This window comes from Puma concolor, chromosome D4 (genome assembly GCF_028749965.1).
Source record: "Puma concolor isolate L17-30 chromosome D4, mPumCon1.1.hap2, whole genome shotgun sequence".
In the NCBI taxonomy this organism is placed as follows: Eukaryota; Metazoa; Chordata; class Mammalia; order Carnivora; family Felidae; genus Puma; species Puma concolor.
The window spans coordinates 83,290,275-83,317,014 of record NC_141679.1 but is presented as its reverse complement, the minus strand read 5'-3'; the positions used below and the strand labels follow the sequence as shown (position 1 = coordinate 83,317,014).

The 26,740-nt window shown below is 60.1% G+C and overlaps 1 protein-coding gene across 1 annotated transcript; it reads right to left on the bottom strand.

Annotated features, from left to right (window-relative positions):
* Positions 1–66: 66 nt before the first annotated feature.
* Positions 67–23,224, bottom strand: CRB2 (crumbs cell polarity complex component 2). The gene is made up of 13 exons (XM_086683983.1): positions 23,060–23,224; positions 15,432–15,755; positions 13,359–13,554; positions 13,102–13,241; positions 12,492–12,677; positions 12,181–12,294; positions 8,623–9,498; positions 8,025–8,533; positions 7,322–7,487; positions 5,452–6,235; positions 4,522–4,638; positions 3,848–3,965; positions 67–2,169 (listed from the first exon to the last, which is right to left on the bottom strand). The coding sequence occupies exons 1-13, from the start codon at positions 23,154–23,156 to the stop codon at positions 1,945–1,947; spliced, it is 3,852 nt and encodes a 1,283-aa protein (XP_086540109.1). The 5' UTR covers positions 23,157–23,224; the 3' UTR covers positions 67–1,944.
* Between the last annotated feature and the right edge of the window lie 3,516 nt (positions 23,225–26,740).

Genomic DNA, 26,740 nt, shown 5'->3' with positions numbered 1-26,740 from the left:
CATCTGGTCGTGTCCCCGTCCCTGGGCTGTCCTTGAAAAGGACAAGAGAGGAGGACAACATAGGGCTCCCCAAAAAGTGGCACTTTTATTTATTGGGGTTCCGTGTGTCTTAGGAGTCTGAAAGGACACAGGTTTGTCAAATCCCTGATTTAATAAAGTAACCAAAGCACCAGCTGTGGCTAAGGTGCTGGTACCAGATGTTTCCTCCCCCACCTTCCCAGGAGTCCTAGTGGAGAAGGTTGGGGGAAAGGTCCCACCTCCTACAGGATAAGGACTCATCAAGCCCCTTACCCTAGCGTTCAGGGCCCTTCCTGTCCCAGCCGGCCTCAGCTGAACCCCTCAGTCTGAGCCGCCCACATGCTCCCTTACCCCTCATCACCACGTGGTTCTCCCACAGACTTGATCCTGTGCCTCTGGAACCTGCCTCAGACCCCAAGGGGAGCCGGGGAAAGTCAACTGCCAATCTAAAACTGGGAAGGGGTCCCCTGGCCTTGGCACAGGAGGTGCTGGCCAAGGAAACAGGAGGGACAGAAGGGCATGTCTCCAGGTCAGGGACAAAGGGACTCCGTGGGGCTGGGAGGAGGCCCGGCACTGGGTGCCGGGAGGGCGGGTGCTCCTCTGGGATCAGTGTGATGGCATTACCAGGAAAGGGACCGACTGGAAGGAAAGCAGCACATTCTTCCTCTGTGTCTGTGTCTGTGTCTGCAGGACCAGCCCCGACACAAAGAGGCCATGCCAACATTTGCTGAGTTCAGCAAACAACTCAGAGGACTTCCTGTGAGTCCTGAATCCACCTCCCCCCTGCCCCCCAGCCATTTAGAGAGATGACTGGTCTGTAGGTGAAGGAGTGGCCTCGCCAGGCAGCTGTGACTGGGGAGTGCTGGCCCTGGAGAACCAGAGGTGGTCAGGTGGGACGTGGCGGGCGGGGGAGGGGGGGGGTTGGTGTGGGGGGGAGGCAGAAGTTTTGGTCCTTTATCCTCTGGCCCGCTTGCAGGCCCCCGGGAAAGCCCACCCCCAACTTTCTCTCGGCTCCAGCCAGAGGGACAACCCTTCCTGAAAGCTAAAAGGGTGACCCAAACAACCCAGTAGTGCACACCGTCCCGGGCTCTTTCCCCGCTGTCACCCACTGATCCTCACCACAGCGCCGTGAGGTAGGCGGAGGCCGCAAGGTGGGACGGCTGGGGGCAGCCGGTCCTCTGCTCCCGCAGATCCGCCCTGGCTGTGGTCCGACTCTGCCACACAGCTGCCAGAAGGAGCATTTGTCCTGGGAGCCAGGGGCCGCTGGCTGATGACCACCTTCCTTCTGGTTTCCCAGTTGCCTCCAGGTTGGGGACAGCCTCAGACATGGGAGAAGACGCCAGAGCTGGGGGGGTCTCGGTCCCTGGGCAAGCCTTGGCCTGGCCTCCCGGAGAACACGTACTGCCCCTGCCCCAGGGCTGCGAAGGGTATCCCCGCTGCCCAGCCGCACCTCTGTGGGGCCTGCACCCACTACACGGTGCTGTGCGCCCACAGCAAAGGCACGGACAGGCCCACGAGCCCCATCCAGAACACTCTCACTGGTATCTGCAGATCAGCAGTCCCCAGGTACGTGCCCACACGCACTTCTGAACGCACCGTGTGCACCTGCGTGTGCCCCTCCCCGGCACAGCAGTCCGCCTGCCGGGGCAAGAGCTGGCAGGTCCGATGGAGACGTCCACGGCCTTGCCAGGCCCCGGTCTGCATCCCTGAGTGCTTCCCGCGGTGCTCCCCTCTCCCGTCCACAAATGGGGCGCAGGCAGGGGCTGCCGGCAAAGGTGACACTTGCCCAGCAGGTCTCCCAGGCTCTCCGGCAGCTCCCCAAGGCTGGTAAGAGGCCAGCCACTTCCCCGCAGGCTCCTGGAAGCGGCTTCCTTGGGTCCTCGGTAGACACACCTCGCAGGTGCCAGAGCCCGCAGCCAGGCAGGTCTAGATGAGTCTCTCCTCAGGCGGCACCTTGAGGACACTGTCCATCTCCAGCCGGGCCCCAGCCACCTCCTGCTGGCTCGGGCTGTAGGTGCCCTCTGACTGGCGGCGCTTCCTGGCCACCAGGATCCCTGAGAGGAGGCCCAGGAGGAGGAGGAGGAGGCAGGCGCAGGCCGCGGGCACCGCCACCTCCAGCAGTGGGAACGGCAGTGGCAGCGGCAGGCTCTTCTGCAAGAGACCAAGTCACCAGGCCTGAGACCGGGGAGCAGGAGGGTGCGAGCCTGTGCGTGGGGTTTTACATGACGCTTACAGTGGTCTAACGAAGGGGGAGTGAGGACACTCCCTCGTGTCCCTAAGGACAGGAATCTTTGCTTTATTTTGTTCACCGGTAAATTCCAAGTGCCCAGAGCAAGGCCTGCGTGGTAGCTCTTGGTAAGTACTGAAGGAGAAAACAGGGGCTTTGCCCAGATTCCCCCACACGACTAGCAAGCCAGGACGGCAGTCTCCTCCGTCTGCCCCCAGTGCCCATGCCGTGGCCACACCACCGTCCTTCAGTCTTGAATTCCAGCTGCAGGCCCTTCCTTTAGTGGCCAGAGATGGCCCCTGCCACCCAGCCTCCCAACTCGGCCTCCCCCGCCCTGCAGTAAACTCTTCCAATCTGAGGCCACGGGGACTTGATCCCTCCCCATCCCAAAGGGTGGTCTGGTTTTTTAGAGTCTGTGGAGACCACGCTTAACTCTAAAGTGGGAGGCCTCTCAGGAAGCAGTAAGAGAGGCTCCCCGCCAGGTGGCCTGTGCAGGGCAGGAAGGGGGGGGCAGGCCGACCTAGCTGATGGGGAGCTCAGAATCCACCAGGGTCTGCCCAGCTAGGGAGACTGAGCTTTAGGGAGCCCAGAAGACCTCTCCATCTCCAGTCACAGACTGCCAGGATGCCACCATCAAAGATTCTACGGGCCTGGAATTGTTAACCACCCCCCCCCCCACCACCTCCCACTAAATCACCAAATTCCTGGATTCTGGAGCCTAAGAGTCTCAGACTCCCCGGCCCTCCCTCTGTCCCGTGAAGCCTCTCAGCCCATTGTGACCTGCATCCCAAGTCCCAGTACCCAGCCCTGAATGAGAAAAGGCATCCAAGGCTGTAGAGAAAAATTCATAGCAGCCCCGAGTGGGCCCTCACCAGCCTCCACCCCTGGGCACTTCTTGGGGAGCTGTAAAGCCATCTCCTCCCTTGGCCCTGGGAGGAGGGTAGGTGGAGGAGACAGAGGCCGTAAAGCTCAACTTGAAAGGAAACATTCCCCAGAAGCAGAGGGGATTTGCGGGTTTATGACCCGGGCTGCCAGAAGCCTGTGGAGATCAAGGCTCCTCCCCAGGCCTCCCGGCCTACGTCTCTCCCATTAGCACCCACTGTGGGCTCACTGCCCACTGGGCCTGTGGCACCTGTTCCACCCCTCGGTGGGGAGGGGGTTTAAGCTCAAGCGGCCTGCTGGGCCCCATCTATCGGGCCCCTCCTCAGCTGAGCCTCCCTGCGGTCACGGGCTGCCTTGGGCAGCAGAGCCAGCTCTGGCTCAGAATCCTGGGCTCTCCAAATCGTCCTGCTCTAGAATTCTGGCACACAAACGACTGGAGATTACAGGCTCGTGTATCGGCCAACTGAAATCCCAGAATTCCAAGATCCTGTGGGTCCCGAATCTTGATCCCCAATAGGACTTGGCCGTGCCCAGCCGTTTCCCTGCCAGTCCCCAGAGGGAGGGCGGGCCCCCCAGGCTCTCCCCACTAGTCCGTACCCCAGGACAGGGTTGGTCCAGGAACAGTGGGCCGTACATGCTCTCCGCACCACCCCCCATCCCCCAATCATCTCGCTAACGTCCAAGAAAGGACACCCCCCAAGCCCCTGTAGCATCACTCACCACCACTTCACAGAACTGGCCTGAGAACCTTGCACTGCAGATACATTCATACACCCCACCGGCTGCCCGGCAGGTGCCCCCGTTCAAGCAGGGGTTGGCTTCACAGGGGATCTGACATCTGGGAAGCAGAGAAGGTAAAGGCTGAGGAAGCTGCCTTCTTCCCCATCTGCTTTAGCTTCTCAACACTCCCCCCACCCCCAACCAATACACAGGTGTCCATCCGCTGTCCCCATGGGCTGTCCCCGCCAGGTGACTGAAGCATACTGGGACCTCCACCACCCCCCCCCCCCCGCCCCAGCTCATGGCTGAGGATGACTGGCTCCATCGGAAGCACAGGGCGGCTGCCCAGGTGTGCTGATGCCCTCTCTGCGGAGTGGGCCCAGAACTTGCACCTGTCCAGTCTCCCTGGGCGACCCGAGGCAGGCGGGCTGAGGACGAGGCTCTAAGAAACACCACCAGGCAACTACTTCCCCAGGTGACAGCATAACAGAGGACGGCCTTGGAAAGCCCAGGAGAAAAGCACTCGAGTGGCAGAGGTAGGCTGTCTGGCACTGTGATCACAGTGAGGGGTGGGATGGTGAGCAAAGATCCACACCCCACTTTGCCTGCCCTGGTTGGAGGGCATCCAGGGGCCCACCGTGCCCAGCTCCCAGGCCCCCGGCCCCCAGACCCACCTCTGGCCAGCAAAGCCCTCCTGGCAGCTGCAGTTGGCAGCCCGGGGCCCACCCTCACAGGGGCCACCATTGAGGCAGGTGAAGTTCAAGCTGCACGCCTCTGGCAGGACAGGCAGTCTGGGGAGAAAACACAATGTCTACGCTGGGGGCGGCATCCGGGGAACCTGGCCCCAGCCCCTGAGGCTACAACAGGCCACTGGAGCCTCTGTGTTCTGAGCTGTGGAATTCGGCGCCCACCTGCCACAGACTTAGTGGTGTCTGAGGTGGAAGGGATGGGGCATAGGGTGGTCCCCACCCCCAACATAGTGCACAACCTTCAGACCCTGGATGGGAACCTCTCCCCACAGAGAGAGTCCTTTGAGAAGCTGATGAAATGTCAGGACTCTCCTTGGAACAAAAACCATGTTCCTAAACGTAAAATTTGAGCCTGGGGAAGGGGGAAGTCAGGCCAGACAACCCTCCCTAAGCTTGCTTCCGAACGGAGTAGGGAGTCAAAACCAGACTGACAGGGGGAAGTGTCAAAACTTCCAACCATCTCCTTCTGCCCCTGTCATCATCCTCAGGGGACTAATGGGCATGAACGTGAATGGTGGGCAGCTAGGCAGGAAAGCCTCCAGGTGTTCTTCCAAACCTAGCCCTGTGTTCCCCCTGCACCCCCAGACGAGAGCCTTATCTCAAATTCAAACTGTTCTGGGTCTTAGCTGGCAACCCTAGGGGCCCGCTGTTCCCATTTCACAGATGAGGGCACGGAGGCTCCGAGAAGGGAAGTGGCTGGCCCACAGAACCAGAGCATCGGCTGCGGGGTGGGGGGGGTGGGGGGGAGGGAGCTTCGGCGCCCCACCCCCCACCCCTGAGGGCCGCACCCCCACCCCCACCCGCCCAGACAACCCACAGGGCCCCTTGAGCCCAGGCCGCGCCGGCCCTCCGCACCTGCAGCGCGGGCCCACGAAGCCAGGCGGGCAGCGGCACTCGAAACTGCCGTCGGGGCGCGAGTGGCAGCGGCCTCGAGCACAGGGCGCCGAGCGACACGGGTCGGCGCGGGCCTCGCAGCGCGGGCCCTCCCAGCCCGGGCCGCAGGCGCAGGCGAAGGCGTCGAAGAGGTCCCGGCAGCCGCCGCCGTGCAGGCAGGGCGAGGGGACACACACGCGCGCGCTGTGGCAGCCGAGGCGCGGGGCCGGAGCCCTGGGCCAGGCCGAGAAGTGCTCCCGCGAGCCGGGGGCCGCGCCGGGCCGCGGAGACGCCAGGGGCAGCGGGAGGCCGCCCACGGCCACGCGACCCAGGCAGCCGGTGAAGTTCTCGGCCAGCTGGACGAGCGCGGCGCCTGGACCGCGCAGGAAGCCCAGGTCGCCGGCCAGGCCGCGCAGCGCCACGGGCGTCGCCGCACCGTCCAGCCACAGCAGCCAGCGCGACACGGCGGCCTCCGGGCGCTCCATGGCCAGGCGCACGCGGTGCCAGGCTCCGTCGGCCACGCGCGGCCCCGACGCCGGCAGCACCGCCCCGGGCTGGCCGCGGCCGCTGCGCACGCCCGCAGCCAGGGAGCCGTTGCGCACGGCCAGCCAGACGGTGTGGGCGCCCGCGGCGGCGCGCAGCAGAGCGGCCTCGGAGTCACGCGTGCGGAAGGCCAGCGAGAGGCCGCTGAGCAAGCGCCCCGACGACGCGTTGTGCCCGCTGAAAGCGACGGCGGGGCCCTCGCGGAACGTGGCTTCGGCCACACCTGCGGGGAGAGGGAGCGTCAGGGAATGGCCCAGCGACCTCCACCCGGGCCCAAGCACCCGGGTGAGACACCTGCCTTCCCCACTGCCCCTGCCCATCTCGAGGGGTCACACACACCGGCCTGTCATCTAATCCCAGGAACTACCCTCCCCTCCGGCTGTGGCTTCCACCCACTCATAATTCTGTACCTCGGAGAACCAGCTTCCGGTCGTGCTGGGGACATCTGCCCCTACCCTACCATGGCCCACCCTACCCTCCAGGTCACAGACCAGGCAATAGTTATGCCTCAAAAAATCTGCCCCCTTCCCTCCTCAGTGTACTGGCTCTGGCTCATCACTGAGGCTATTCACTGCAGCATCTTTTTTAAACGCAGATTTTTAAATGCTGATCATGCATTTTAATAAAATGCAGTCATCTCTTTAAAATGCTGATCATGGGGCGCCTGGGTGGTGCAGTCGGTTGAGCGTCCGACTTCAGCCAGGTCACGATCTCGCGGTCTGGGAGTTCGAGCCCCGCGTCAGGCTCTGGGCTGATGGCTCAGAGCCTGGAGCCTGTTTCCGATTCTGTGTCTCCCTCTCTCTCTGCCCCTCCCCCGTTCGTGCTCTGTCTCTCTCTGTCCCAAAAATAAATAAACGTTGAAAAAAAAAAATTAAAAAAAAAAATTAAAAAAAAAAATAAAATAAAATGCTGATCATGTCCTTCTCCTGCTTAAAACGGCCCCATGGCTCCCCACGACCCTTGGGAACAAGTCCTGAGCTGCCTGGCCTAGCTTTCAAGGCCCCCCCTGGCAATAGCTCCACCCCTACACCTGTAACTATGTTTCACTTGTTCTTATAAACCCCAGGGCCTTTGCGGTGCTATTGTCCTTCCCTAAAATGTCCTCCCCTATGCCCAGTCTTGCCCTTGGAAACCTGGTCAATGCTGTCTTCCTCCAGAAAACCTGTCCCTCTGCATGCAGTGGCCTAACCATGCTGGGCTGGGGGTGTTGGCATCCTGGTCCACTATGTGCCCTCAGGGTAAGAGTGGGCTCTAACTCAGCTTGGGTGTCCAGGATCCAGCATGTGGTCTGCCCACGGTACACACTCACAGACAAAGCCATCGGGGACCTCCTCGCAGGTGGCAGGCGGGAGGCAGGGCTGGCCAGGACACCACAGCTGCTGGGCACATGTTGGCCCCGTGAAGTTGACAGGGCAGGTGCAGTGGAAGTCATTCCAGGTGACGAGACACATTCCACCATTGAGACAGGGGTCAGGCTGAAGAAGAATCAGGGCAGGGATTGGCTCAGGCCTGGGGGCTATCACCACCCCTCCATAACCACTACAGACACATTAACTCCTCACAGACAATTAGAGAGGATGTCACCATTGTCCCTATTTTACAGATCAAGAGACTGAGGCTCAGAGAGGAGAAGCCACTTGCCTGACTCACCCAGCCAGTAAATAGAGGAGCCAGAGTTCACACTCCATCTATTCCAAGGCTGGTGCTTTGTTCATGGACCCAGGGATGTCCCTGTCCCCCAGGTAGCTCCTACAGAAAGGCTCAGCCAGCCCTCTGCCTGGGCCCGGGTGTCTGTCTCAGACCAAGACTGGGGAGGGAGGTATGGGGACCACCAGAGGGCAAGAGCAGCTGGGCCAGAGAGAATAATGTGAATCCAGTCTCTAGCAGCGGTGACCTGGACACAGTGCTTCACCTCCTGCCATTTTCCTCACCAGTAGAAGGGGATGCTAACCCCCCGTGATGCACGACAGACCCTGGAGAAAGGGACCCACCCCTTTCCCCAGGGAACTCACACTGCATGTGTCCTCGGAGACGCAGCCCATGGTGAGGTTCCGGGACTGCCTGCTGCCCAGCTCACCGGGCTGGCTTGAGTTCCCCGGCAGCGGCGTAAAGAATGGGAGGTGGAGGCCATTGAGTCGCAGGTCCTGGAGGCAGCCTCGGAAGGGCCCACCCCAGGGCTGGGCGTCCGCAGGGAGGAGCCTCCCACCCACGTGCACCTCCTGCCCCAAGCCCTGCAGCTGGTCAGGCCCGAAGCTGAGCGTCACCAGGTGGCGGAGCCCATCATCCCAGCGCCCAGGGAGCACCAGAGCGGGCCCGCCCAGCACCTCAGCCTGGATCTGGCCCTTGCTCAGGAATACTGTTAGCCCAGCTACTGAGTCATTGGCAAGTTGGAGCAGCAGGCCAGCAGGTTCCCGAGTACGGAGGAGGAAGGACACGGTGAGGTTGGGGCCTGGCAGCTGGTGGAGCAAGAAGGAGGCAGAGCTCAGGGTGCCCCCCAAGCCAAAGGTGGCAGCAGGAACCTCTGCGGGGAGAGAGGGTATCAGGTGAGAGGCCTGTGAGCGAGGGGAAGGCATACTGTCTGCCCCAGGGTCCCCCGGGCTTATTCCTCACCATCAGCACATGTAGGACCACTGTAGGGCCGGGGGCATTTGCAGTGGAAGTGAGTCCACAGGTCCACGCAGGCCCCTCCATGGGCACAAGGCGGAGGCTGACACTGTTCACGGCGCTCGCAGCCCAGGAGGACATTCTTGCCGAGATCCTCAGGCAGCAGGAGGTGACCGTCCACACGCACGTCCTGGAGGCAGCCTTCGAAGGCTGTGCCACCCAGCTGGGCGGAGCAGAACCTGGCAGGCGTCGGGGCCGCGGAAGCCACAGGAGCTGGGGCCACAGGACTGGAAGCCACACACAGCCGGGCAGGGCAGTCCTCATGCCAGAGCCGCAGCTCCAGGACCCCCGGGCGGAGCGAAATCTCGGCTTGGTGCCAGTGGCCATCATTTAGGGCCAGGTCCAGCGGCCCCAGGGGAAGCACGGTGGCGTTGCCATGGCTCCAGAGTGTGGCCTGAAGCGTGCCCCCCGCCAGTGCCAGCTCCAAGCTGTCCTGAGTGTCAGTGCGAGTGGCCAAGGCACCGGCAGGTAGTGTGGTGCGAAACCTCAGTGCCAGACCCGGGGGACCTCCAGCTGGCACCGAGGCCCGCACAGGGCTCCCAGCCACCACAGAGAAGGTGGTGTTCTGGCCACAAAAAGGTCCGTGGGTACCAGGTGGGCAGCGGCAGGCATAGCTATGGAGCCCAGACTTGAAGATGGGGATGCAGGTGGCAGCAGGTGGGCAAGTGTGGCCCTGGCAGCCGGTGAGCCGCACAGAGCAGTCGTGCCCGCCCCAGGTCTCCGGGCACCAGCAGGTATAGCCTGCCACGGTGTTATCACAGGTCCCGCCATGGAGGCAGGGCTCCGACAGGCATTCGTCCACATCTTCCTGACACGTCAGGCCTTCAGGAGAGACCAGGCCAAGGTTCAGCACTCAAGGCAAGAACCACAATCTTGATGCAGAACTTACACACCTTTTGGGACAGGGATCTCAGCACCTGTCAACCAAACCAATTCCTAATTCCCAAAAGATTTCTCATGGTCTCCTGAAGTCCCTGGAGGCTGGTATCTAAGATGCCCCTTCCCTTACCATGTCTGGTGGGCCTCCATGCCCCGTGGATTCAATCCCCTAAGCACTCTCTGTCCCCCCCCGCCACCTTTCCCCTACTCCACCCGTCTGCCTCATCAGCTCTGAGGGCCACAGTCTAGTGTCCTCTACTTTGCCTGCCTTCAACCACCCCTACCATCCATCTCCTGGCCCGGCCAGATTCCCCTGCTGCTTAAGGTTCACTCACTCACCTTGGCATTCCACATCCCTCGGGGGCTGGGCCCTCCCAGGCCCTCAAGTCTCAACCCTGCTCCCCACACACCTCCAACTGCCTGTTCCTCCAGGCATTTCCTGGACAGCATTTCTCTGGGGGCTTTGCTCATACTGTTCCCTGGAATGCCTCCGCCTCCTCCTCACTGACCCTGCCTTCAAACTCCTATTCACCCTGCAAAGCCCAAATTCAAAGGGTCAGTCCCCTAAGGGGCTTTTTCTCTGATTCCCAAGCTATTGTGTCACTCCCGACTCCTTGCCCACCCCCAGACACAGCTCCCCAGAACCCTGTACTGAAAGTATCTGTTTACTCAGCTGGGATCTCCTCCAGGGACCTGAATACGTCCTTGGTGCCCAGCAAGGGGTCTGGCACAGCTTTTGTGGACAGAGTGCCAGATGGAGGAGGGAGCGGGGGTGGGCAAATGCATCCAGTCTTCATCCCCCAGTCCCTCTGCCCCCAGGGCCCCATGCTGAAGGGGCCACATCACCCTCCCCTCCAAGAGCTCCCACACGAGGTGCTCTGGTCCCAGTTTGGGTCAAGAGACCACAGCCCAACCCCAACTCAGTCAGAGCCTCCATAAAACAACCAAGGCTGGCCCTTGACCCAACCCATATCCCAGCTGGAGGAGCCCAGGCCCAGAAAAGCCACCAGGATTTGAATCCTGGTCCCAGTCAGCCCACAGACACCACAGCCTCCTGGGGACAGCCGGCCACACCTCACCCTGTCCAAGGCCCTGCATACCTGCCAGGAGCCACAGGCCCCCCAGGAAGGTCCACAGAGCCCGCGGCCCCATTGCATTTTCCCATGGATGGCCGAGACTGGTGGGTGGGTGCTGAGCCCAGGGAGCAGAGCTCCCCGCCTGGCCAGCCGCCTCCTTCAGAACCGCCTCAGGAATGCCAGGCACTGGCCTCCCCCAGGCCAGCACGACCCAAAGGGAGGATGGGGGTGGACAGTGGCAAGCAGCACAGCCCTACAGCGGGGTTCCCCCGCCCCGTCCCTGACCTCAGACCTGACCTCCCTGTCACCCGTCCGCTGAGCTCAGCTTGGGGAGGAGCTGGGCTTTGGCTGACGCTGGTGAACCTCGGGAAATGACACCCCCTCTCTCAAGCATCCATTACTTCATGTGTAAGAACCCTACCTCACGGGGGTGGGGTGACAAGGAGGGAACGAAATGCACAGAAACGCTGTTCAGAGGCAGCATGTGCTGGGGGGGGGGGGGGGCCAGTGTGTGCCAGGGGCCTGCAAGGCCACTGCTTGGGAATCTTGGCCCGCGGGGCACAGAAGACGGGCTTTCAGGGCACCCGGGGGTGGTGGCCACCCCGGGGGTAGGGGACATCGAGCCCAGCATCTCTGGGCAGCTGAGGTGGGAGGGACGGTAATCACCACCTCGTTCCCCTGGGCAGGGGAGCCAGTGCCCAGGAAACCTGCCAGGGAGAGGAGGCAGTGTGCCCAGGCAGGAATGTGGGCCGGTGTGGGGGAAGTGTCACAGGCATTCCAGAGGGGGCAGGGACACTCAGAGAGCGTGTGAGTTCTTTGGGTTCACCAGTATCTGCGCAAGGGTAACTGTGTGTCTACGCATCTGCGGTACCCAAGGCAGGGAGAGGCTTTCTGCAGCCCAACTCCTGCCCCATAGGCAGCAGCTCCCCAGAGGTCAAGTGGTGATGCCCCCCTTCACCTCTTCTGTCCTGGCCAAACTGCCGTCCTCTCCCTGCAGGCCCGTCGGCTTCTGCCCAGCCCTTGGATGCCAGGTGCCTAGAGTTCTCTCTGCGCATGACTGCACACATTCTCCCGGACAGCCTTGGCCACCCGTGGCCCCAGCTGCCACAATTGTACTCCTGACCCTCAGTCTCTGGCTTTTCCCAGGCCCCAGTCCCAGGACTGCCAACCCCCACCCAGGCTCCTCCCTATGGGTGCTCCACAGACACCCGGACTCAGAATGGACAAGGCTCACCCAACATCACCCAGGGCAGAAGCAGCCAGCATTCCTGACATCTCCCACTCACACCTGGACTAACCCCTAGGGCCGGCAGACTGTCCCTCCTAAGGGTTCTCAGTCCAATTAGTTTCCTCTACTTTCACCTCCAAAGCCCGGTCAGTCCCCACTCAGCCCCTCTTAGCTGTCACCTGGACCCCCACACCCGCCTTTTTCCTGATCTCCTCATCCCCATCAATCCAGCCTCCACATATCAGCCAGAAGAACCTTCTCACCCCAGGCCCACCAACTCTGCCCTGGCTCTGCCCCGGAGCCCAGCCCACCCCCAGGCACCTGTGTAGCCATCCGGACAGTGGCACTGGAAGCCATTGGGCAGGTCCTGGCAGCGGCCTCCACTGAGGCATGGCCGTGAGGCACACTCGTCCACATCCACGTCACATTCGTCCCCTGCAAGAGGGCCAGCCGCGGTTCCCACCTGTGCCCTCAGAACCAGACTAGAGTTGGAAGGGCCCATTTTAGAGCTATGGAGACTGAGACCCGGCAAGAAGTGCCGACTCAGGCAGGTGGCACCCTGTGTGGCAGGGCCAGGCCTGCATCCGGACACCGAGGGACCTGCTTCCCTTGAAGGGTGTAGGGGGACTCACCCTCAAAGCCCGGAGGGCAGCGGCATAGGAAACCCTCAGCGTGACGGAAGCTGAAGGTGCCGGGGAAGGCAGCCTGGACGCCTCCGTAGAGGGCTGGGTCTGAGCGCTGCAGGCACTGTCCCCCATGCCGGCAGGGGCCCGACGCACACTCGTCCTCGTCCACCTCGCACCGCTGGCCACTGTAGCCTGGAGGCACACGTGCGCGGGCAGCCCGTCACACGGTGTCACCGGGCCGCACCCCACCACTGGTGCCAGGCCAACCCGGGGCCAGGCTGGGACAACTCAGAATAGGGGCACCAACGGTGAGGGAGGGATGCAATGAGGAGGGTAGGCACGACCGTGGCAGCCCTCAACAGGGTCCTGTTACCATTATGAGCAGCACTAGTGAGCACTTTGCACCTGTCGAGGCTCCACGCGCATTACACCTTTCCCTACCTCGCAACAATGCTAGGAGCAGGTGCTGTGATGAGCCCTATTTGGCAGATTACTGCAAACCTTGACTTCAGAGAAGCTGCAGTCACCCGCACACCCTCGGAGGGCAGGTGAGAGCAGGCGCACACCGGCCCCACGGCCCGGGGCCGCGCCCGTGCGCCCCAGCACGCGCACGCACCTGGCCAGCAGAGGCAGCGGAAGGTCCCGAGGCCCTCGAGGCAGGACGCGTTGTTCGCGCAGGGAGCCGACGCGCACTCCAGAACCTCCTGCTCGCAGCGCGCGCCCTCGTAGCCCGTGTCCGCGCAGTCGCACCGGAACCTGGAGCGGGGAGCGAGGCCCAGCCGGCCCGGACTGAGCCCTACGGCACCTGGGGCCCACCTGCCTCCACCGCCTTCTCGCCCCGCGCAGCCCCCTCCCACGCCTCCGTCCGCTCACCCGTTGACCAGGTCGTGGCACCGGCCCCCGTGCGCGCACGGCTGGCTCTGGCACTCGTCCAGGTCCAGCTGGCAGCTCGCGCCCCCGTAGCCCGGCGCGCACACGCAGCGGTAGGAGCCCACGCCGTCCAGGCACGAGCCCCCATGCAGGCAGGGCCCCGAGGCACACTCGTCCACCTCCGTCTCGCAGGTCACCCCTGGACAGGGCCGAAGACACAGACAGACGGATGGACTCCCAGAGGGAGGTCGAAAGAGGCCCAGGCAGGCCGCCCTGAAACCAGCTCCAGACAGTTACAAGGAGCGGAAACTTGAGGCTCCGGAGAGAAGCCGTTGGTCCGTTCATCTAGAGCAGGTATTTCTTGAGCCAGCAGTGGCAATGGGGTAGAAACCACACAGACGTCCCTGTCTCCTGAGCCCACAGCGGTCTAGCCGGGGAGACGGTGATTGGGCCAGTATTATATAGATGAGGACTTTTAATTGTGATAAACTCGGCAAGGGAGCGTGCTGGATCCCAAAAAAGCAGGAGCCAGGGTTTTGGCCTTGGGTATTGGGAGTCAGGGAAGGCTTCTTGGAAGAAGAGCCTTTTGAAAGATGAGTGGCACGCGCTACATTGGGATGGGGCTGTGATGGCAGCTGGATTCCAGGGTGGGGAACTGGTCAGGAGTAGCTAAGGGCTGGGGCATGATGCCCTCAGGAAGGGGAGCATGGAGGGGCAGGAGCAAAGGAGAGAGGGGAAGAGGCGAGGCAGGGGTGGAGGTATTGGGGCATTGGGGGCCCCAATCTGAGCTTATCCTAAAAGTTGGAAGCAGCTGAATCACCCGGTGCTGTGGACACTGTAGAAGGCTCACTCTGCTGGCTTTGAAGAGCGTGTAGAGAGGGCCTCCATGGTGGAGGGACGTGCCCCTGCGAGAAATGCTGGAGTGACCAGCCTCTCCTGGCTCCCCCTGTACCATCTTGCTTCGAAAACTGCAAGTCCTGGGTCCTGGGAACCCCCTCAGTCCGAGCCAAAACTGAGACAGTTGGCCAGGGACTGGGGATGTGTGGAGATAGAGGGAGATGGAGAATTTCAGGGTCTGGGGATGTGCCGCCTGAGTTCATCCGGGAGCCCACATGTCATGGTAGACTCCGGAGGCCCTGCCCCCTGCCCCCTAAACGGGGTTGGTTCTGGGGGGCCAGGAGCCGAGCTGGTTCCAGCTGGAAACGTCCCCCCTTCCCAGCTCAGTGAGCACAAAGCACGGCCCCTCCTTCCCGTGACCCCCTCACTCCTCCCACCCCAGTCCCACTCCCACCCTCCCTGTGCCAGGGGGAGCCAGGCCCTGGCCGCCTGGAATCCCAGCCTCCCCCGCCTGGCTTGGAACGGAAGGAGGAGGAGAGAAATGAGTCATGGCAGACTCTGCCCCCACTCACATCCACAACTCAGCCAGAAAGTGTTCCCCCAAAGCGCCCAAGCACCGCACATCTGGCACACGCACACCTGCTAACACACCTACGTTTCCCACAAATACTTTCAGGGAGCCCAGACATCCCACAGGTGCTGGCAGACACACAGGCCCTTGGCGTGACCTCCCTCCCACACACACAACTGATACTCCAGACACCGAGGCTCTCAAGTGGTGAGAAAGACACATGGGACCCGTTTCCAAAGTGCCGAGATCCATCTCCCCTGGAACCCAGTCCCTCCGGCCTGTACCCCTTGCTCCGGGGTGACCTGAAACTGCCTTCTGCCCTCAGAGCACAGTTGTCTGAATTCAGGGCTGACATAGAACCAGCAGTGTCTATACTGCAGGCTCCCCACTGCGGTGTAGACTGCAGCACCAAACTGAACTCTAGAAGGGACTGAAATAACATTTGTGCAGTGTCTGTTAAACGTCAGGCACCATGCGCAATCACACGTTCGTACTCTCATCCCGAGCTGCCAGGTCAGCCCGAGAAGCATCAGTTCTGTAGCAAGACCCAGAGTGGATGTCTCTACACTAAAGTTGGAGCTGAATTCATGATTTGACACCCTGAGCCGCTGACGGGATGGACAGGATGGACATTACAGACCTCCTCCCAGGGCGGCTGAGGCTGTTACCTGCATAGCCAAGGGGGCAGTGGCACTCATAGCGATCAGCCAGGTTGCGACAGGTAGCCCCGTGGTGGCAGGGCCGGGATGCACACTCGTCAATGTCCAGCTCACAGCGTGGGCCCTGGAATCCGGGCACGCAGTAGCAGCGGAAGCCATTGGGATCTGGGCCCTGGGGCACACACAGAGCACCATGGTGGCATGGCTGGCTGGCACAGCCCCGGGGCTCCGTGGGCCCACAGGTGTAGCCACCATTCTCCATAGCCTGGCACTCGGCCCCTGGAGCGCACGGGTCTGAGGCACAGACACTTGGGGTCTCCGATGGCACCGTTCCTGCAAAGAGAGAAAGTTGGCTGGGTGGGGGGAGCCAGGACGTTCCCCTCCCCACAACTCAGGCGCACCCCAAAGCCGGAAAGCAGCATGGCTCTGTCTGTTTTCAGGAGGATAGAGGGAGGGCCAGGGACTCTACAAGCCACGCGCATCAGGAGGGTCTCCGTAGCAGAGAAATGGGACCCGGATGCCTGGCTACCCACCCCCACCCGGGCAGGATTAGAGGGCAGACACCCTCTGACTCTGGGAGCTTTGCGCTCCACTGTCTGACCCCCTCCCTGCAGGGGCCCTTTGGGGCAGGCTCTGTCATGCCCATTTTACAAAAGAACAAATTGAGGCTCAAGAAAAGTCTTTGCTTTAAAGACTCTTGCCTGAGGTCTCACAGCAAGTTAGCAAGTTAGCGCTGGGACGACCTTCAAGCCTGTCACATGTTTCAGCCCCCTGGAGGGAGGGGAGTCTGCTCTGGGTCTCCCTTCTGTGGCTCCTCTGTTTCCTGGGGGGGGGGTGTCCTCCCACTGTCCCCTCCACCTCTCTTGCTAGGGGTCTGGCAGCTCCATCCCCGTGTGAAACCGGAGATGAAGGACTTCAAAGGCAGGGACTGTGAGCTGGGCCCCTTCCCTGTCCCTCCTTCCCACCCTCTTCTTTCCCCTAGGGCCTAGAAACCTCTCAGGGGGTCCCTGGCCCTCACTGTATCTCCCCTCAGCAACTGCCTGACCGCTGGCATGGCCAAGGTCACAGGGTACAGGACAGGTATTGAGACCTGCTGACAGACACCTGGCTCAGGCCCCTGTGCTGCCTCCACCGTGTTAGAGGGTCACCTGCTGATCTAGAAGCCAAGTTACTGAGAGAGCCAGCTCCCCGCCCCCTGCCCCACCTGCCTGAGAGCCTGTAGTGCTGGATTAAGAGTTTAGTCTTTGACATGATTTCACTCATATGAGGAATTTAAGAAAAAAACAGATGAACATATGGAAAGGGGGGGTGGGGGGAGAGGGAAACAAACCATAAGAGACTCTTAATGATAGAGAACAAACTGAGAGGTGGTGGAGGGAGGTGGGTGGGGGAGGAGCTAGTTTGGGGATGGGTATTGAGGGTACTTGTTGGGATGAGCACTGGGTGTTGTATGTAATTGACAAATCACTGAGTTCTATTCGTGAAACTGATATTGCACTGTAGAATTTACATAAAAATTTGGAAGAAAAAAAAACTTAGGCTTTAAGTAAAACTGCCCTGGGTTCAGATCCCAGCTCAATTACTAGCTCTAAGACCTTGAGCAAGTCATTTCTCCTACTGAACTTCTGTCTCCCATCAGAAAAGAGATGATAATAGGGCATGCCTCATAGAATGTGGGAGGATTCAAAGCCTCAGGTATGCAGTTACCCGCTTGTGGGAACTCAGTAAGTGATGGGGGGAGAGGAACCACCCACGAGCAGGAGCCCCCCCCCCCAACCTGGGGCTCTGAGAGGTGCTCCTCCTCTGCCCAGGTTGTCATCCAGACACTAACCAGGCCTGGAACAGCTTCAGGCCCTGTGCCTCCCTTCCCCCACCTTGGTGAAGACCCCCCACCCCACCCCCCAGATAAGGCTCAACAGCCTCTCCAGAGTCATCCACATTCCACCAGGCAGGGCCGTCCACTGGCCGACCCCCACCCTTCCCAGCCAGGGCCCAGCAGGATGGGGGACAGGGATATGGAGATGTGGACCATGGCGCCAGGGAGAGAACCTGGCTGTCAGCCCCACCCCCGAGTGCCCAGAGCACTTGGTACAGCTCAACACCGGCTCCCTCACTCCCTGACCGGGGCTCTCGTGCCCACCCAGGGCTAAGCGCGTTGCAAGGGGCAGGCGGACATAACCCTGTAGGACTCCTGCATCCACAGGCCCCTCCCCAGCTCGAGGCATCAGTCCCCAGCCCCCCTCCCAAGCCAGGTCACGTAGGTGAGGGCAGCGTGTCTGTGTCTCTCTGAGGGGCTTCTGGGAAGCTCATCCTTCTTTTTCCCACCCCAGCCACTGTGGCTGATCAGTTTAGAGCCATGTCCTTTAGGGCTAGATTGTCTGATGAGGATGGGAAGATGGTCTGATGGGGGTGGAAAGATGGTCTGAGGGAGGTGGAAAGATGGTCTGAGGGAGGTGGGAAGATGCCCGGATGGGGGTGGGGGTGAATCAAGCTCCTTGAGGAAAGGACACAAGTTTGGGCATCAGACAGGCCTGGCTTATGGGGTTCTAACAGTGCCACCTCATGGGGTGTTGTGAGGAGCCACTGAGGTGACCTGCGTGAAGCCTGGTGCCTGGTGAGGGCTGTGGCCATTCTGATAAGGGTCCGTCAACCCAGCACAGCCCAGGACTGGGAGACAGTAACCATAGCGCCCACTCTGAGGAGCCCTAGCTTCCGGGTCCAGCACCAGCAGGCCCTTCATTTAATGCTAACAAGGCGCTGCTCCTTACCGTGTGGCCTAAGGGACCCCCACCCATCTGGGGCTTTGCCCCCAGTTCAGAGCCTTCCATTTCAGAGCCGATGGGACCAGGATGGGGAGACAGTGTGTGAGGGAAATGGGGCGGGTGATGCATCACCGTGGGGCAGGTGGCCCATGACCCCAGGAGACACAGTCCAGCCACAGGGGAGGAAGGAGCTCCTCCAGTGAGAGCCAGGTGGAGAGGGAGGGAGCTGCCTGTCCCAAAAGGCATGCAGTAGCCCCGAAAGCCTGCCTGTGAGAGACAGCCGTCTTTCTTGTGCATTCCCATTAATCTTAATTAATGTTCACCTTAGGAGATAGACGGTGCTGTTATTCCTGTTCTACAGCTAAGGAAAGTGAGGCTTGAGATGAAGTGACTTCACCGTCCCACAGCCCATAAGAGGCTGGAATCCAAACTCAGGTCTTCACCCCAGGGGTTTCCAGACCCTCCGGCCTGTGTTAAGAATACAGATTTCTGACCCCTGCTCCAGACCTGGAGATTCAGAGCTCTGGGGCCTGGGGCCTGGGAATCTGCACTGCAGCATGCTTCCTGGGAATCCTCTGCACGTCGAGGCACGGAACCGCTGACCTTAGGTCCTCTGTGTTGCAGGAGTGAGACCATAAAGCCAGACTGGCCCTGGGCTGAGAGGCAGAGAGATGAAGGCAGTGGGGCAAAGGGGGGCCGGCCCTGAGCCAGCCTGGGGGGGCGTGGCCTGTCGCCAGGGCAACGAGGGGCCTGTGCTTATCTTTACAAATCCTTCCTGACCTCTCAGGCTGCCTGGGACGACCTGGCAGGGGAGGGATTAACTGACACATGCCCCTCCCCTTTGACCCGCTGCCCTGTCCCCCGGAAGGCCCAGATCCCGACACCAGGAAGGGAATTCTCTCCCCAGAGAGAACGACCATAATAATATAACAGCAATCATTTACTGAGCTCGTACTATATGCTCCAGGCTGTGGTGCACGTGTTGCATCTATAATTACATTATTACATTTGATTCAAACCAGGAAAGGTGGGCCCAGGTGAGAAAACCGTCTTCCCACTCGGAGAGGTTATAAACTTGCCCCAAATTATCCCTCAAAAAACTAAGTAGATTGCCATCTCCAGACTTCTGAAAGGTCCACATCTCCCAAAGCCTGTGAAATTCCCACTTTGCAAATGCCAAATCACCAGCCATGTATTGTCATTTTAGTGCATTCCAGCCCCACCTTCCCCAGACACTGGAAAAAGTCTCTAAAGGCTGGAGCAGGTGCGGAGGTTCCAGGATCTGCCTGGGCAGAGCGAGCTGTCCTTCACTCAGTGCTTAGTAACTCCTACTTTACGTGCACTTATAACAGGCCTAGTGATCACTGCTGACAACTCATGGGAAGTGTTTACTCATGGGTGGATTTTGAGAAGCTTCTTGTCTTGACAAGGCAAGAAAGACGAAATTTCTTTCTCTTCTATTTTCTTTTTTAAAATTTTAATGCTTAAAAAAAAATGTTTACTTTTGAGAGAGAGAGAGAGGGCACCGTCACGTTGGGGAGGGGCAGAGAGAGAGGGAGACAGAGGATACAGAGGATCTGAAGTGGGCTCCATGCTGACAGCAGAGAGCCCGATGCGGGGCTTGAACTCACGAACTGTGAGATCATGCCCTTAAGCCGAAGTCAGACGCTTAACCGACTGAGCCATCCAGGCACTCCAAGAAAGAGGATATTTCTAAGAAGTGGCCCAAGATCTTGTAAGATGTGGGAGCTTCTGACACAGGGGCAAAAACTGTCCATCTAATAATATCACTAGGCCGCGAGGACAGGACTGAATAACAGTACCATATGATACAAATACTGCCTCAGAGCCATCAGGAGAGGGCTAAGTTACTCTAACAAGACAGGAGAGTTTGGAGTACTCTTTTACAAAAAGGTTTACCCCCCAAGGCTAAAAGGGGGCAGGGAGTAAATATTTATAATTTTGGTAACAGTTACGGCAACGATGGCTGTCAGGACTCACCGCCTCCCCGCTGCCTGGCACTGGCTTTGGTCTCAGAGCCCTAGGGCCGTGGAGACACTGCCCCTGTGAGGGCCAGACGGACTTGGTGAGGTTCTGCCGCCCAAACAGGCCACTGTTAACTATTAGTGGTCTCCATCTAAAATGTGCTTAGAAACTGGGACTTCCATGTCAAACCTAAGTTGGGGAACCACTGTGTTTTCTCATCAAATTCTTGTGATGGCCCTCAGAGCTACATGGCTTGCCCTCTTTCAGCAGAAGCACGGAGAAGGGGCGTGACTTTGCACAGGCTAGCACTGAAGCCAGCTGTGAAATGCAGGCCCTGCCACACACTAGCTTTGTGACTCTGGGCAAGTTCCTGACCCTCTCTGGGCCTCATTTCCTCCTCTGTAAACTGGGGGTGTGAGAGCCGACCTCACAGGGCAATGGTGAGATTCAAAGTCCATCCTGTGGCGCGCCTGGCTGGCTCCGTCGGTAGAGCATGCGACTCTTGATCTCAGGGTTGTGAGTTCGAGCCCCACGCTGGGTGTAGAGGTTACTTAAAAATAATAAGTAAGTAAGTAAGTAAGTAAATAAATAAATAAATAAATAAATAAATAAAATCTTTAATAAAAACAAAAACAACAAAGCCCATCATGTTAGTTCATTAGCACAGCATCTTCCAGGTGGCGGTCAGTGGTAATATTTATTCGTTGACCAACGAACCTTTACCTGGAGCAGAGGGTGTCTATCCAGCCAGTCTTGAGGTTGGTTCACATGTGTGTGGCGCCCCGTTCCACCCCTGCCTCTGTCCCACAGTCCGCCCGCCGGCCCCCCCTGGTTGGAGGAGGGGCCAGACTTGGGGGACTGAACTGCTGTCCCTTTGTCAGCGGGCTCCCAGGGTGTGGGGAGGGATGTGAGAGCCCAGCACGCCCCATTGTACTCCAAGATGCTTGGCCCTCTCCACAGCAACCAGCCAGGCTTTTGTGGCAGCGTGGGCCCAGGGTGGAGGGGCTCGGCTCAGGGCCTGGCAAGCAAGAGCAGCGGAGCCAGGGGCCCAAGGGCTTCCAGAAACCCCCATCCCCTCTGGGATAGAAACTCCTTTTCAGGTGGCACAATCCCCAGCCCCTCTCCTGGCACTCAGGCCTCGGGTGCTGGTATCCAGAAACGCTCATGCCCACGGTGCCCTCACCCCAGCCTTTGGGGATCCCAGAGGAGGCCCCCCGCACAGCAATCACAGTGGGAAAGGCCGCCCCTGGGCACCCCAGCAGGGTTGTGCGGAGGTGAGCACGTACATCAGTGTCCGTTTTTTCTGTAGCACCCATCCAGTTTGTGTCGACTCTGCGTCGGGGTTCGCGTGAACGTACATTTCAGCATGAATGCACACGTCGACACGCACACTGGTGTGTGCAGGCGTGTGCGTGTGGACACCTGTTCATGTGGTGCTGTGTGCCCTTGTGCATGCCACACCAGTGTGCAGGTGTGTGTATGTGTGTGTGTGTGCATGCATGTGTGTGATTTGTGTGTTCACGTGTGCATGTGTTTGCAGGTAGTCTGTCATTTTTCTGTGTGCACATGCATATGCGAGTGCAGACATTGGAGGGCAGGGACGGATAGCAGATCCACAGACCAGGATTTCATGCCCCTCACGTGCAGAGAGCAGAGAGCAGACCCTCACCTCCTCTCATGAGCCCAGATTTGCCTCAGGGGCCCAGCTCGTAAGCCCCCATCCCTGCCAGAGCCTCAGTGCCCTCCACTACAAAATGGGGTCCTCGTCCTCCCCAAGGGCCCTGCAGAGAGGAGGAGATGAAGCCTTCATGAGGCAGGCCCCGTGAATGGGGAGGAAGCCCCCAGGGGCCTGGGGAGGCTTGACCTCCCACCCTGAGAGTCCGAGGGGTGAGTCCCCTCACCGCCTCCCCTCCCACTGCAGTGAGGCCTAGGCCACCCGCCCAGGTTGGCTCCCCCTCCCTCCTCCAGCACTGGAGGCGGGGTCAGGGGACTTCCCAGGCCTGGCCCTGTAGCTATAGTGACCGAGACAAAGCGTCCCCCAGACCCCCCAGGAAGAAGTCCAGGCGTGCACACGTGAATCCATGAATCTGCTCGGACAAAAGCAAAACCGTTTGGCGAATGGGGTCGGGCTTCAGGAAGCCCTTTCAGCTTGGCGTGGGAGTGCCAAAGAGGGGACAGCGGTGGGCACACATGCTCCTGAGTGCCTGGCCACCCCCAGGAGCCCCAGAGCACCCCCAGCCCCCCAGTGCAGGCAAGGCTAATACACAAATGGAGGGATGCAGGTAGCTGCCGGGTTTCCCTGATCTCCTCCTCCCCCTTCACTGCAATCCACTGGGCTGGGGTCTGCTGCCCCCACCCCACGTCCCTATGTCCCCATGTCCAGAGCTAAGACACAGTTCAACCCACTTGACAGCTTATGTCCCACAAGTTGTGCTCGGACACAGTACACCTCACCCAGAAAACCTCAGACAACGGCTCACCGCTCACCCGGGACAGCTCACAACTTTAACACACCCACGGCTCGCACCCCACAGCCCAGCGCACGCTCACAGCAGACCCTGGGGTGAGGCTCACACTACCTGCAACCCCCCACACTCACAGCCCAGGACTTCCCAGCCCCAGCACCCCTCCCAAGCCGCACAGCCCATCCCAGGATCCCTTCACAAAGCCCCCCCCCCCCCACCCCACACAGCAACCCCCAAGTCCCAGGACGCACACTCTTCCACGCAAGTTCCGGCAGCAGCGCACCCCTCTGCACCCACATCTTGACCTGTGCCCAGCCCTGCAGTCCATCCTGGCACCCACACAGAGAGCCCCGGGGCCTGGCGTGTCTGCTTTGGGAGACAGACCCCCAGCCCCCCACCCCCCAAGGCTTGTGCCCCAACTCACCACCCAGGAGGGCCAGGGCAGGACTCAAGAGCAGCAGCTGCAGCAGAAGAGGGGCCGGGGGCCTGGGGGCCAGGGTCCCCGGCCTGGCCAGCGCCATGGCAGCACGCTCAGCTCGCGGCTGTGAGAACAGGCGGCCTGGCTGGCTCCACACCCCCCTCTCCCTCCAACCAGCACTAATGCCGTGGACAGAGGCCCGGCCCCTCCCTCCCTCTCCTCCCACCTCCTCCCCCACCCCAGGCCCTCCCAGGCTGCTCCACTGGGGACAGACTGGAGAGGAGGGGTCTGACCCACCCTGTCTCCCCAGGCCCCAGGGCTCCAGACAGTCCTTAGGGGCCCCTGCAGTCGGATCTGATCTCTGTGCCCCCCCCAACCCCCCCTCCTCCCACCTCTCAGGTCCCGCTGCCTCAGCTTCTAGGGGAAGGGGGGATTTCTGTTCTCCCCAGATGATGCCAGCTACTCCCAAGTCCTAGGTTATCCCACCCTGCTGGACCCCTGTTCCAATCTCCTCTCAGCCTGGGCCTCCCTCCCCAGCCTAGGCCTGAGCATCCAGCAGCCTCTCACACCTCTTCTCTGCTCAGAAGCCCCAGCCCCTCCCACCCAGCCTGTTCCCTCCCAGTGCTCCCCACCTGAACAAGGCCTCAGCCACCCTGCGGCCAAAGCCCCCTTCCCCTCCCCACACTCAGTCCACCAGCTCCTGGGGGCTCTTCTTCTCACTGTCTCTTAATCCCATCCCTCCCCTTCACTCCCTGGGGCCCCACGCTGCCACACACAGCCCCTCATACCATAGCCCTCAGGATAAGGCCCCTGACTCCCTCACCAGCCAAACTGAACTTTTTCTGTTTCTCCGCCTTGGCCTAAATCTTTGCCTCTGCTGTTTGCAACTCGGGAAACCTCACTGCAATCCAAGGCAGCCCATTCTACTGAATGGCAGCTCTAGCTAAACAAACTTTCCCTCTCCCCTGCTGGGAAGTCCTTCTTGTTGTCTGACCTTACCATCTCTTGCTGCATTTGATGTTTGCTTGCTGCCGGCTGGAGAAGGGAATGTTGTTTGCATGGAGAGGAGAGGTTCTTTGGGGGACCTGGCCCCGGGAATCCAAGCCATCTCTAAGGCACCACAGCATCAAAAAGCAGCCCATTCTTTCCTCCCCTGCACTCAGCTCCGGGGGAGGAAGAAACTGTTGCTGAAAGGACTTTCTGAACCTAGCCACTGGCCTCTGCCAGTGCACCCCATTTGGCTCAATTCAACGACCATGAACTCTGGCCACCCAGACCTTGTGCTGGGCTGGGGGATGTGACCTGACACCCAGAGGGCACAGTCTGGAGAGACAGACCTGACTGACTGATTGACTGATTGATTGATTGATTGATTGATTGGGGGAGCTCAGGCTGTGCTCGCAGGTCCACAGAAGAGTGGTGGCATCACATGCCACATGCCTGGCCTATGGCCCCGCTGGTCCTCCAACCCTGGCAAAGTGCTCAGAGAGGGAGCTGAGGGCCTGGGTGGACCCCTTATCCACATCCTGCCCCATCCCCACCCTGGAGTCTTGTTCCCTCTGGGGTGGGAGGTGCTCCTTGGTCTCTGGGACCCTCCTCACTCCCAAACCACCTTTATTTAAATTCCCTGCCTCTCACAGATACCAGGAGCTCCCCACCAGCACCAAGCCCCTCTCAACTCTGCACAGGCCCCACAGCTGGATAGATCCCAGTTTGCACCCAGCTCTACCAGTGATTAGCAGAGTGACCTCGGCATATGACTTCCTTCCCTGGGACTCAGTTTCCTAATCATAAGTTCCCACCCTGTAAAGCTCTTTAATGAGCTGCAGCGGCAGAGCAACGTCTGTTTATTCTGTGTCTCAGAGGTTCCTAAGAGATCCAAGCAGCCGGGGAGGAGGCGGACAGGAGGACAGCAAGGCTCCCACAGCCCCCTGGGGCTCTGGATACACAGACACAAACATCCACGCTTTTACAATGAGCCCTGAGGTCAGGACGCCAGCCCAAACTCCTGTTCGCGCCCCAGCCCGCGTCCTGCAGCCGCTGGGCACCACCTTGTGGCCAGACCTGGAAGTGCCCTGCGAAGTCTGGAGGATGGGTGGATGTGGACAGGGAGGGAGGGATGCAGAAAATGAACAGCCTGGGCCAGGGAGCCCCACGTGAGCGAGAAGGAGGAGGCCAGGAGCCACGGCATGGCAGGCGGGCAGAGGTTAGACAGGGCAAACCGCTCCCTGTCCGGGTCTGGAGAAGAGACAGTGAGAGTAGGCCAGCCCCTCTGCAGAGACGGGCCCTTAGGAGAATCCGTTTCCCCATCCTTCCGGCCTGGGGGGCAGGTGTGAGGAGGGGGAAAGGGAACCAGCATAACCTCATTTCACCCCCTCAACAGCACTGCAAGGTGAGCATTGTCCCCATTTTGCAGATGAGAAAACGGAGGCTCCAAGAGGTGAGATTGGCTGCTGGGGTCCCACAGCTAGCTAGTCAGTGCAGGGGTGGGATTTGAACTCGGGGTGGCCTGACACCAGCCCTTTCCACTCCTTGAATCCTTGACTCAAGGCTGAGTAGCTGCACTCCACTCTGCTCAGGAATTACTTGCCTTCTTCTCCCTGGTTGAGGGCACCCACCCCCTCTGGAGCCTAGGGAGATATGCCGGTAAAGCCCCAGCTTCGGCATCCCCCCTGCTTCGTATGAATCCTGGTTCTACCCTGTGGCCTTAGGCAAGTTTTGTTGGTCTGTTTGACTCTTCCGGACCCCAGTTTTCCCATCTGTAAGTTGGGATAATTGTATCTACCTCAGGGTACAGTGAGGAGGGGGCTGCTGCCACCAGGGACTGGATGGGGGAGGGGATGGTGCCCGGGGCTGCTCCCCACTGAGGCGATCTCCAAGGTGACATCTGCCCTGGATCCCCCCACTTGGGTCCTGCATCTCCCTTCTCCAGGGGCCGTGTCCACGCTTCCGTCTCCCACTCTCTACACAGATCCCTCCTCTCCTCCCCTCCACCCCACTGGTCCCGAGGACTGGAGGACTGCCTTCGCTCTGGCTTCTGGGAGGGGGCCAGTGGAGGCACAGCAGGAGAGAAGAGGGAGGGAGGAGGGGGAGCGGGGCATTTCCTCCTCCTCCTCCTCCTCCTCCTCCTCCTCCTCCTCCTCCTCCTCTGCCTCAGCTCAAACCAGCTCAGGTAACCCTGCTCCTTTGAGCAAACCTGCTCAAAGGTAACACTTTGTGGCCACATGGGGCCACCTTCAGCCCTGACTTCTCTGATCTCTCAGAGGCCTTCCCCACTCTCACCTACTCCCCCATCCTTGGAGTCTCCCCGTCTCCCCTGGCTTCCCTTCTGCCTTCCTGGCCTTCTCTTGCTCTCTTTCCTCCCAAAATGTTGGGGTGCACTGGGATCTGTTCCCAGCCCCCTACCCTTCTCACACCTCCCTCCCTGGGTGAGCCTGTTTATACCTGTGAGCTCTCCGCCAGTGAGTCTTAACCATTTCAGTGCCCCCTGGACAGATATCTTGTATCACCCTTTATTCCCTTGGAATGAAATGGCATATGTTTGTATATAGTTCCCCAAGGAGAACCATCCCAATGCCCTAACTGAAATATCAGAACGAGCCATTAGAGGCTAGTGGTGAAATGCACAGATGCTGGTTCAAATAGTGGCTTCTACACTTTCCAGCTGTGTGGCCTTGGGTAAGTCAC

Excerpts from the sequence above, each read along its gene's own strand:
- CRB2 (XM_086683983.1), bottom strand. The coding sequence starts at position 23,156 with ATGGCGCTGGCCAGGCCGGGGACCCTGGCCCCCAGGCCCCCGGCCCCT. Across the intron at positions 9,499-12,180 it reads CTGTCCGGATGGCTACACAG|GCCTGACGTGTCAGGAAGAT; the intron begins GTGCCTGGGGGT and ends TCTCTCCTGAAG. Across the intron at positions 2,170-3,847 it reads GCCAGTTCTGTGAAGTGGTG|AAGAGCCTGCCGCTGCCACT; the intron begins GTGAGTGATGCT and ends GGTCTCTTGCAG.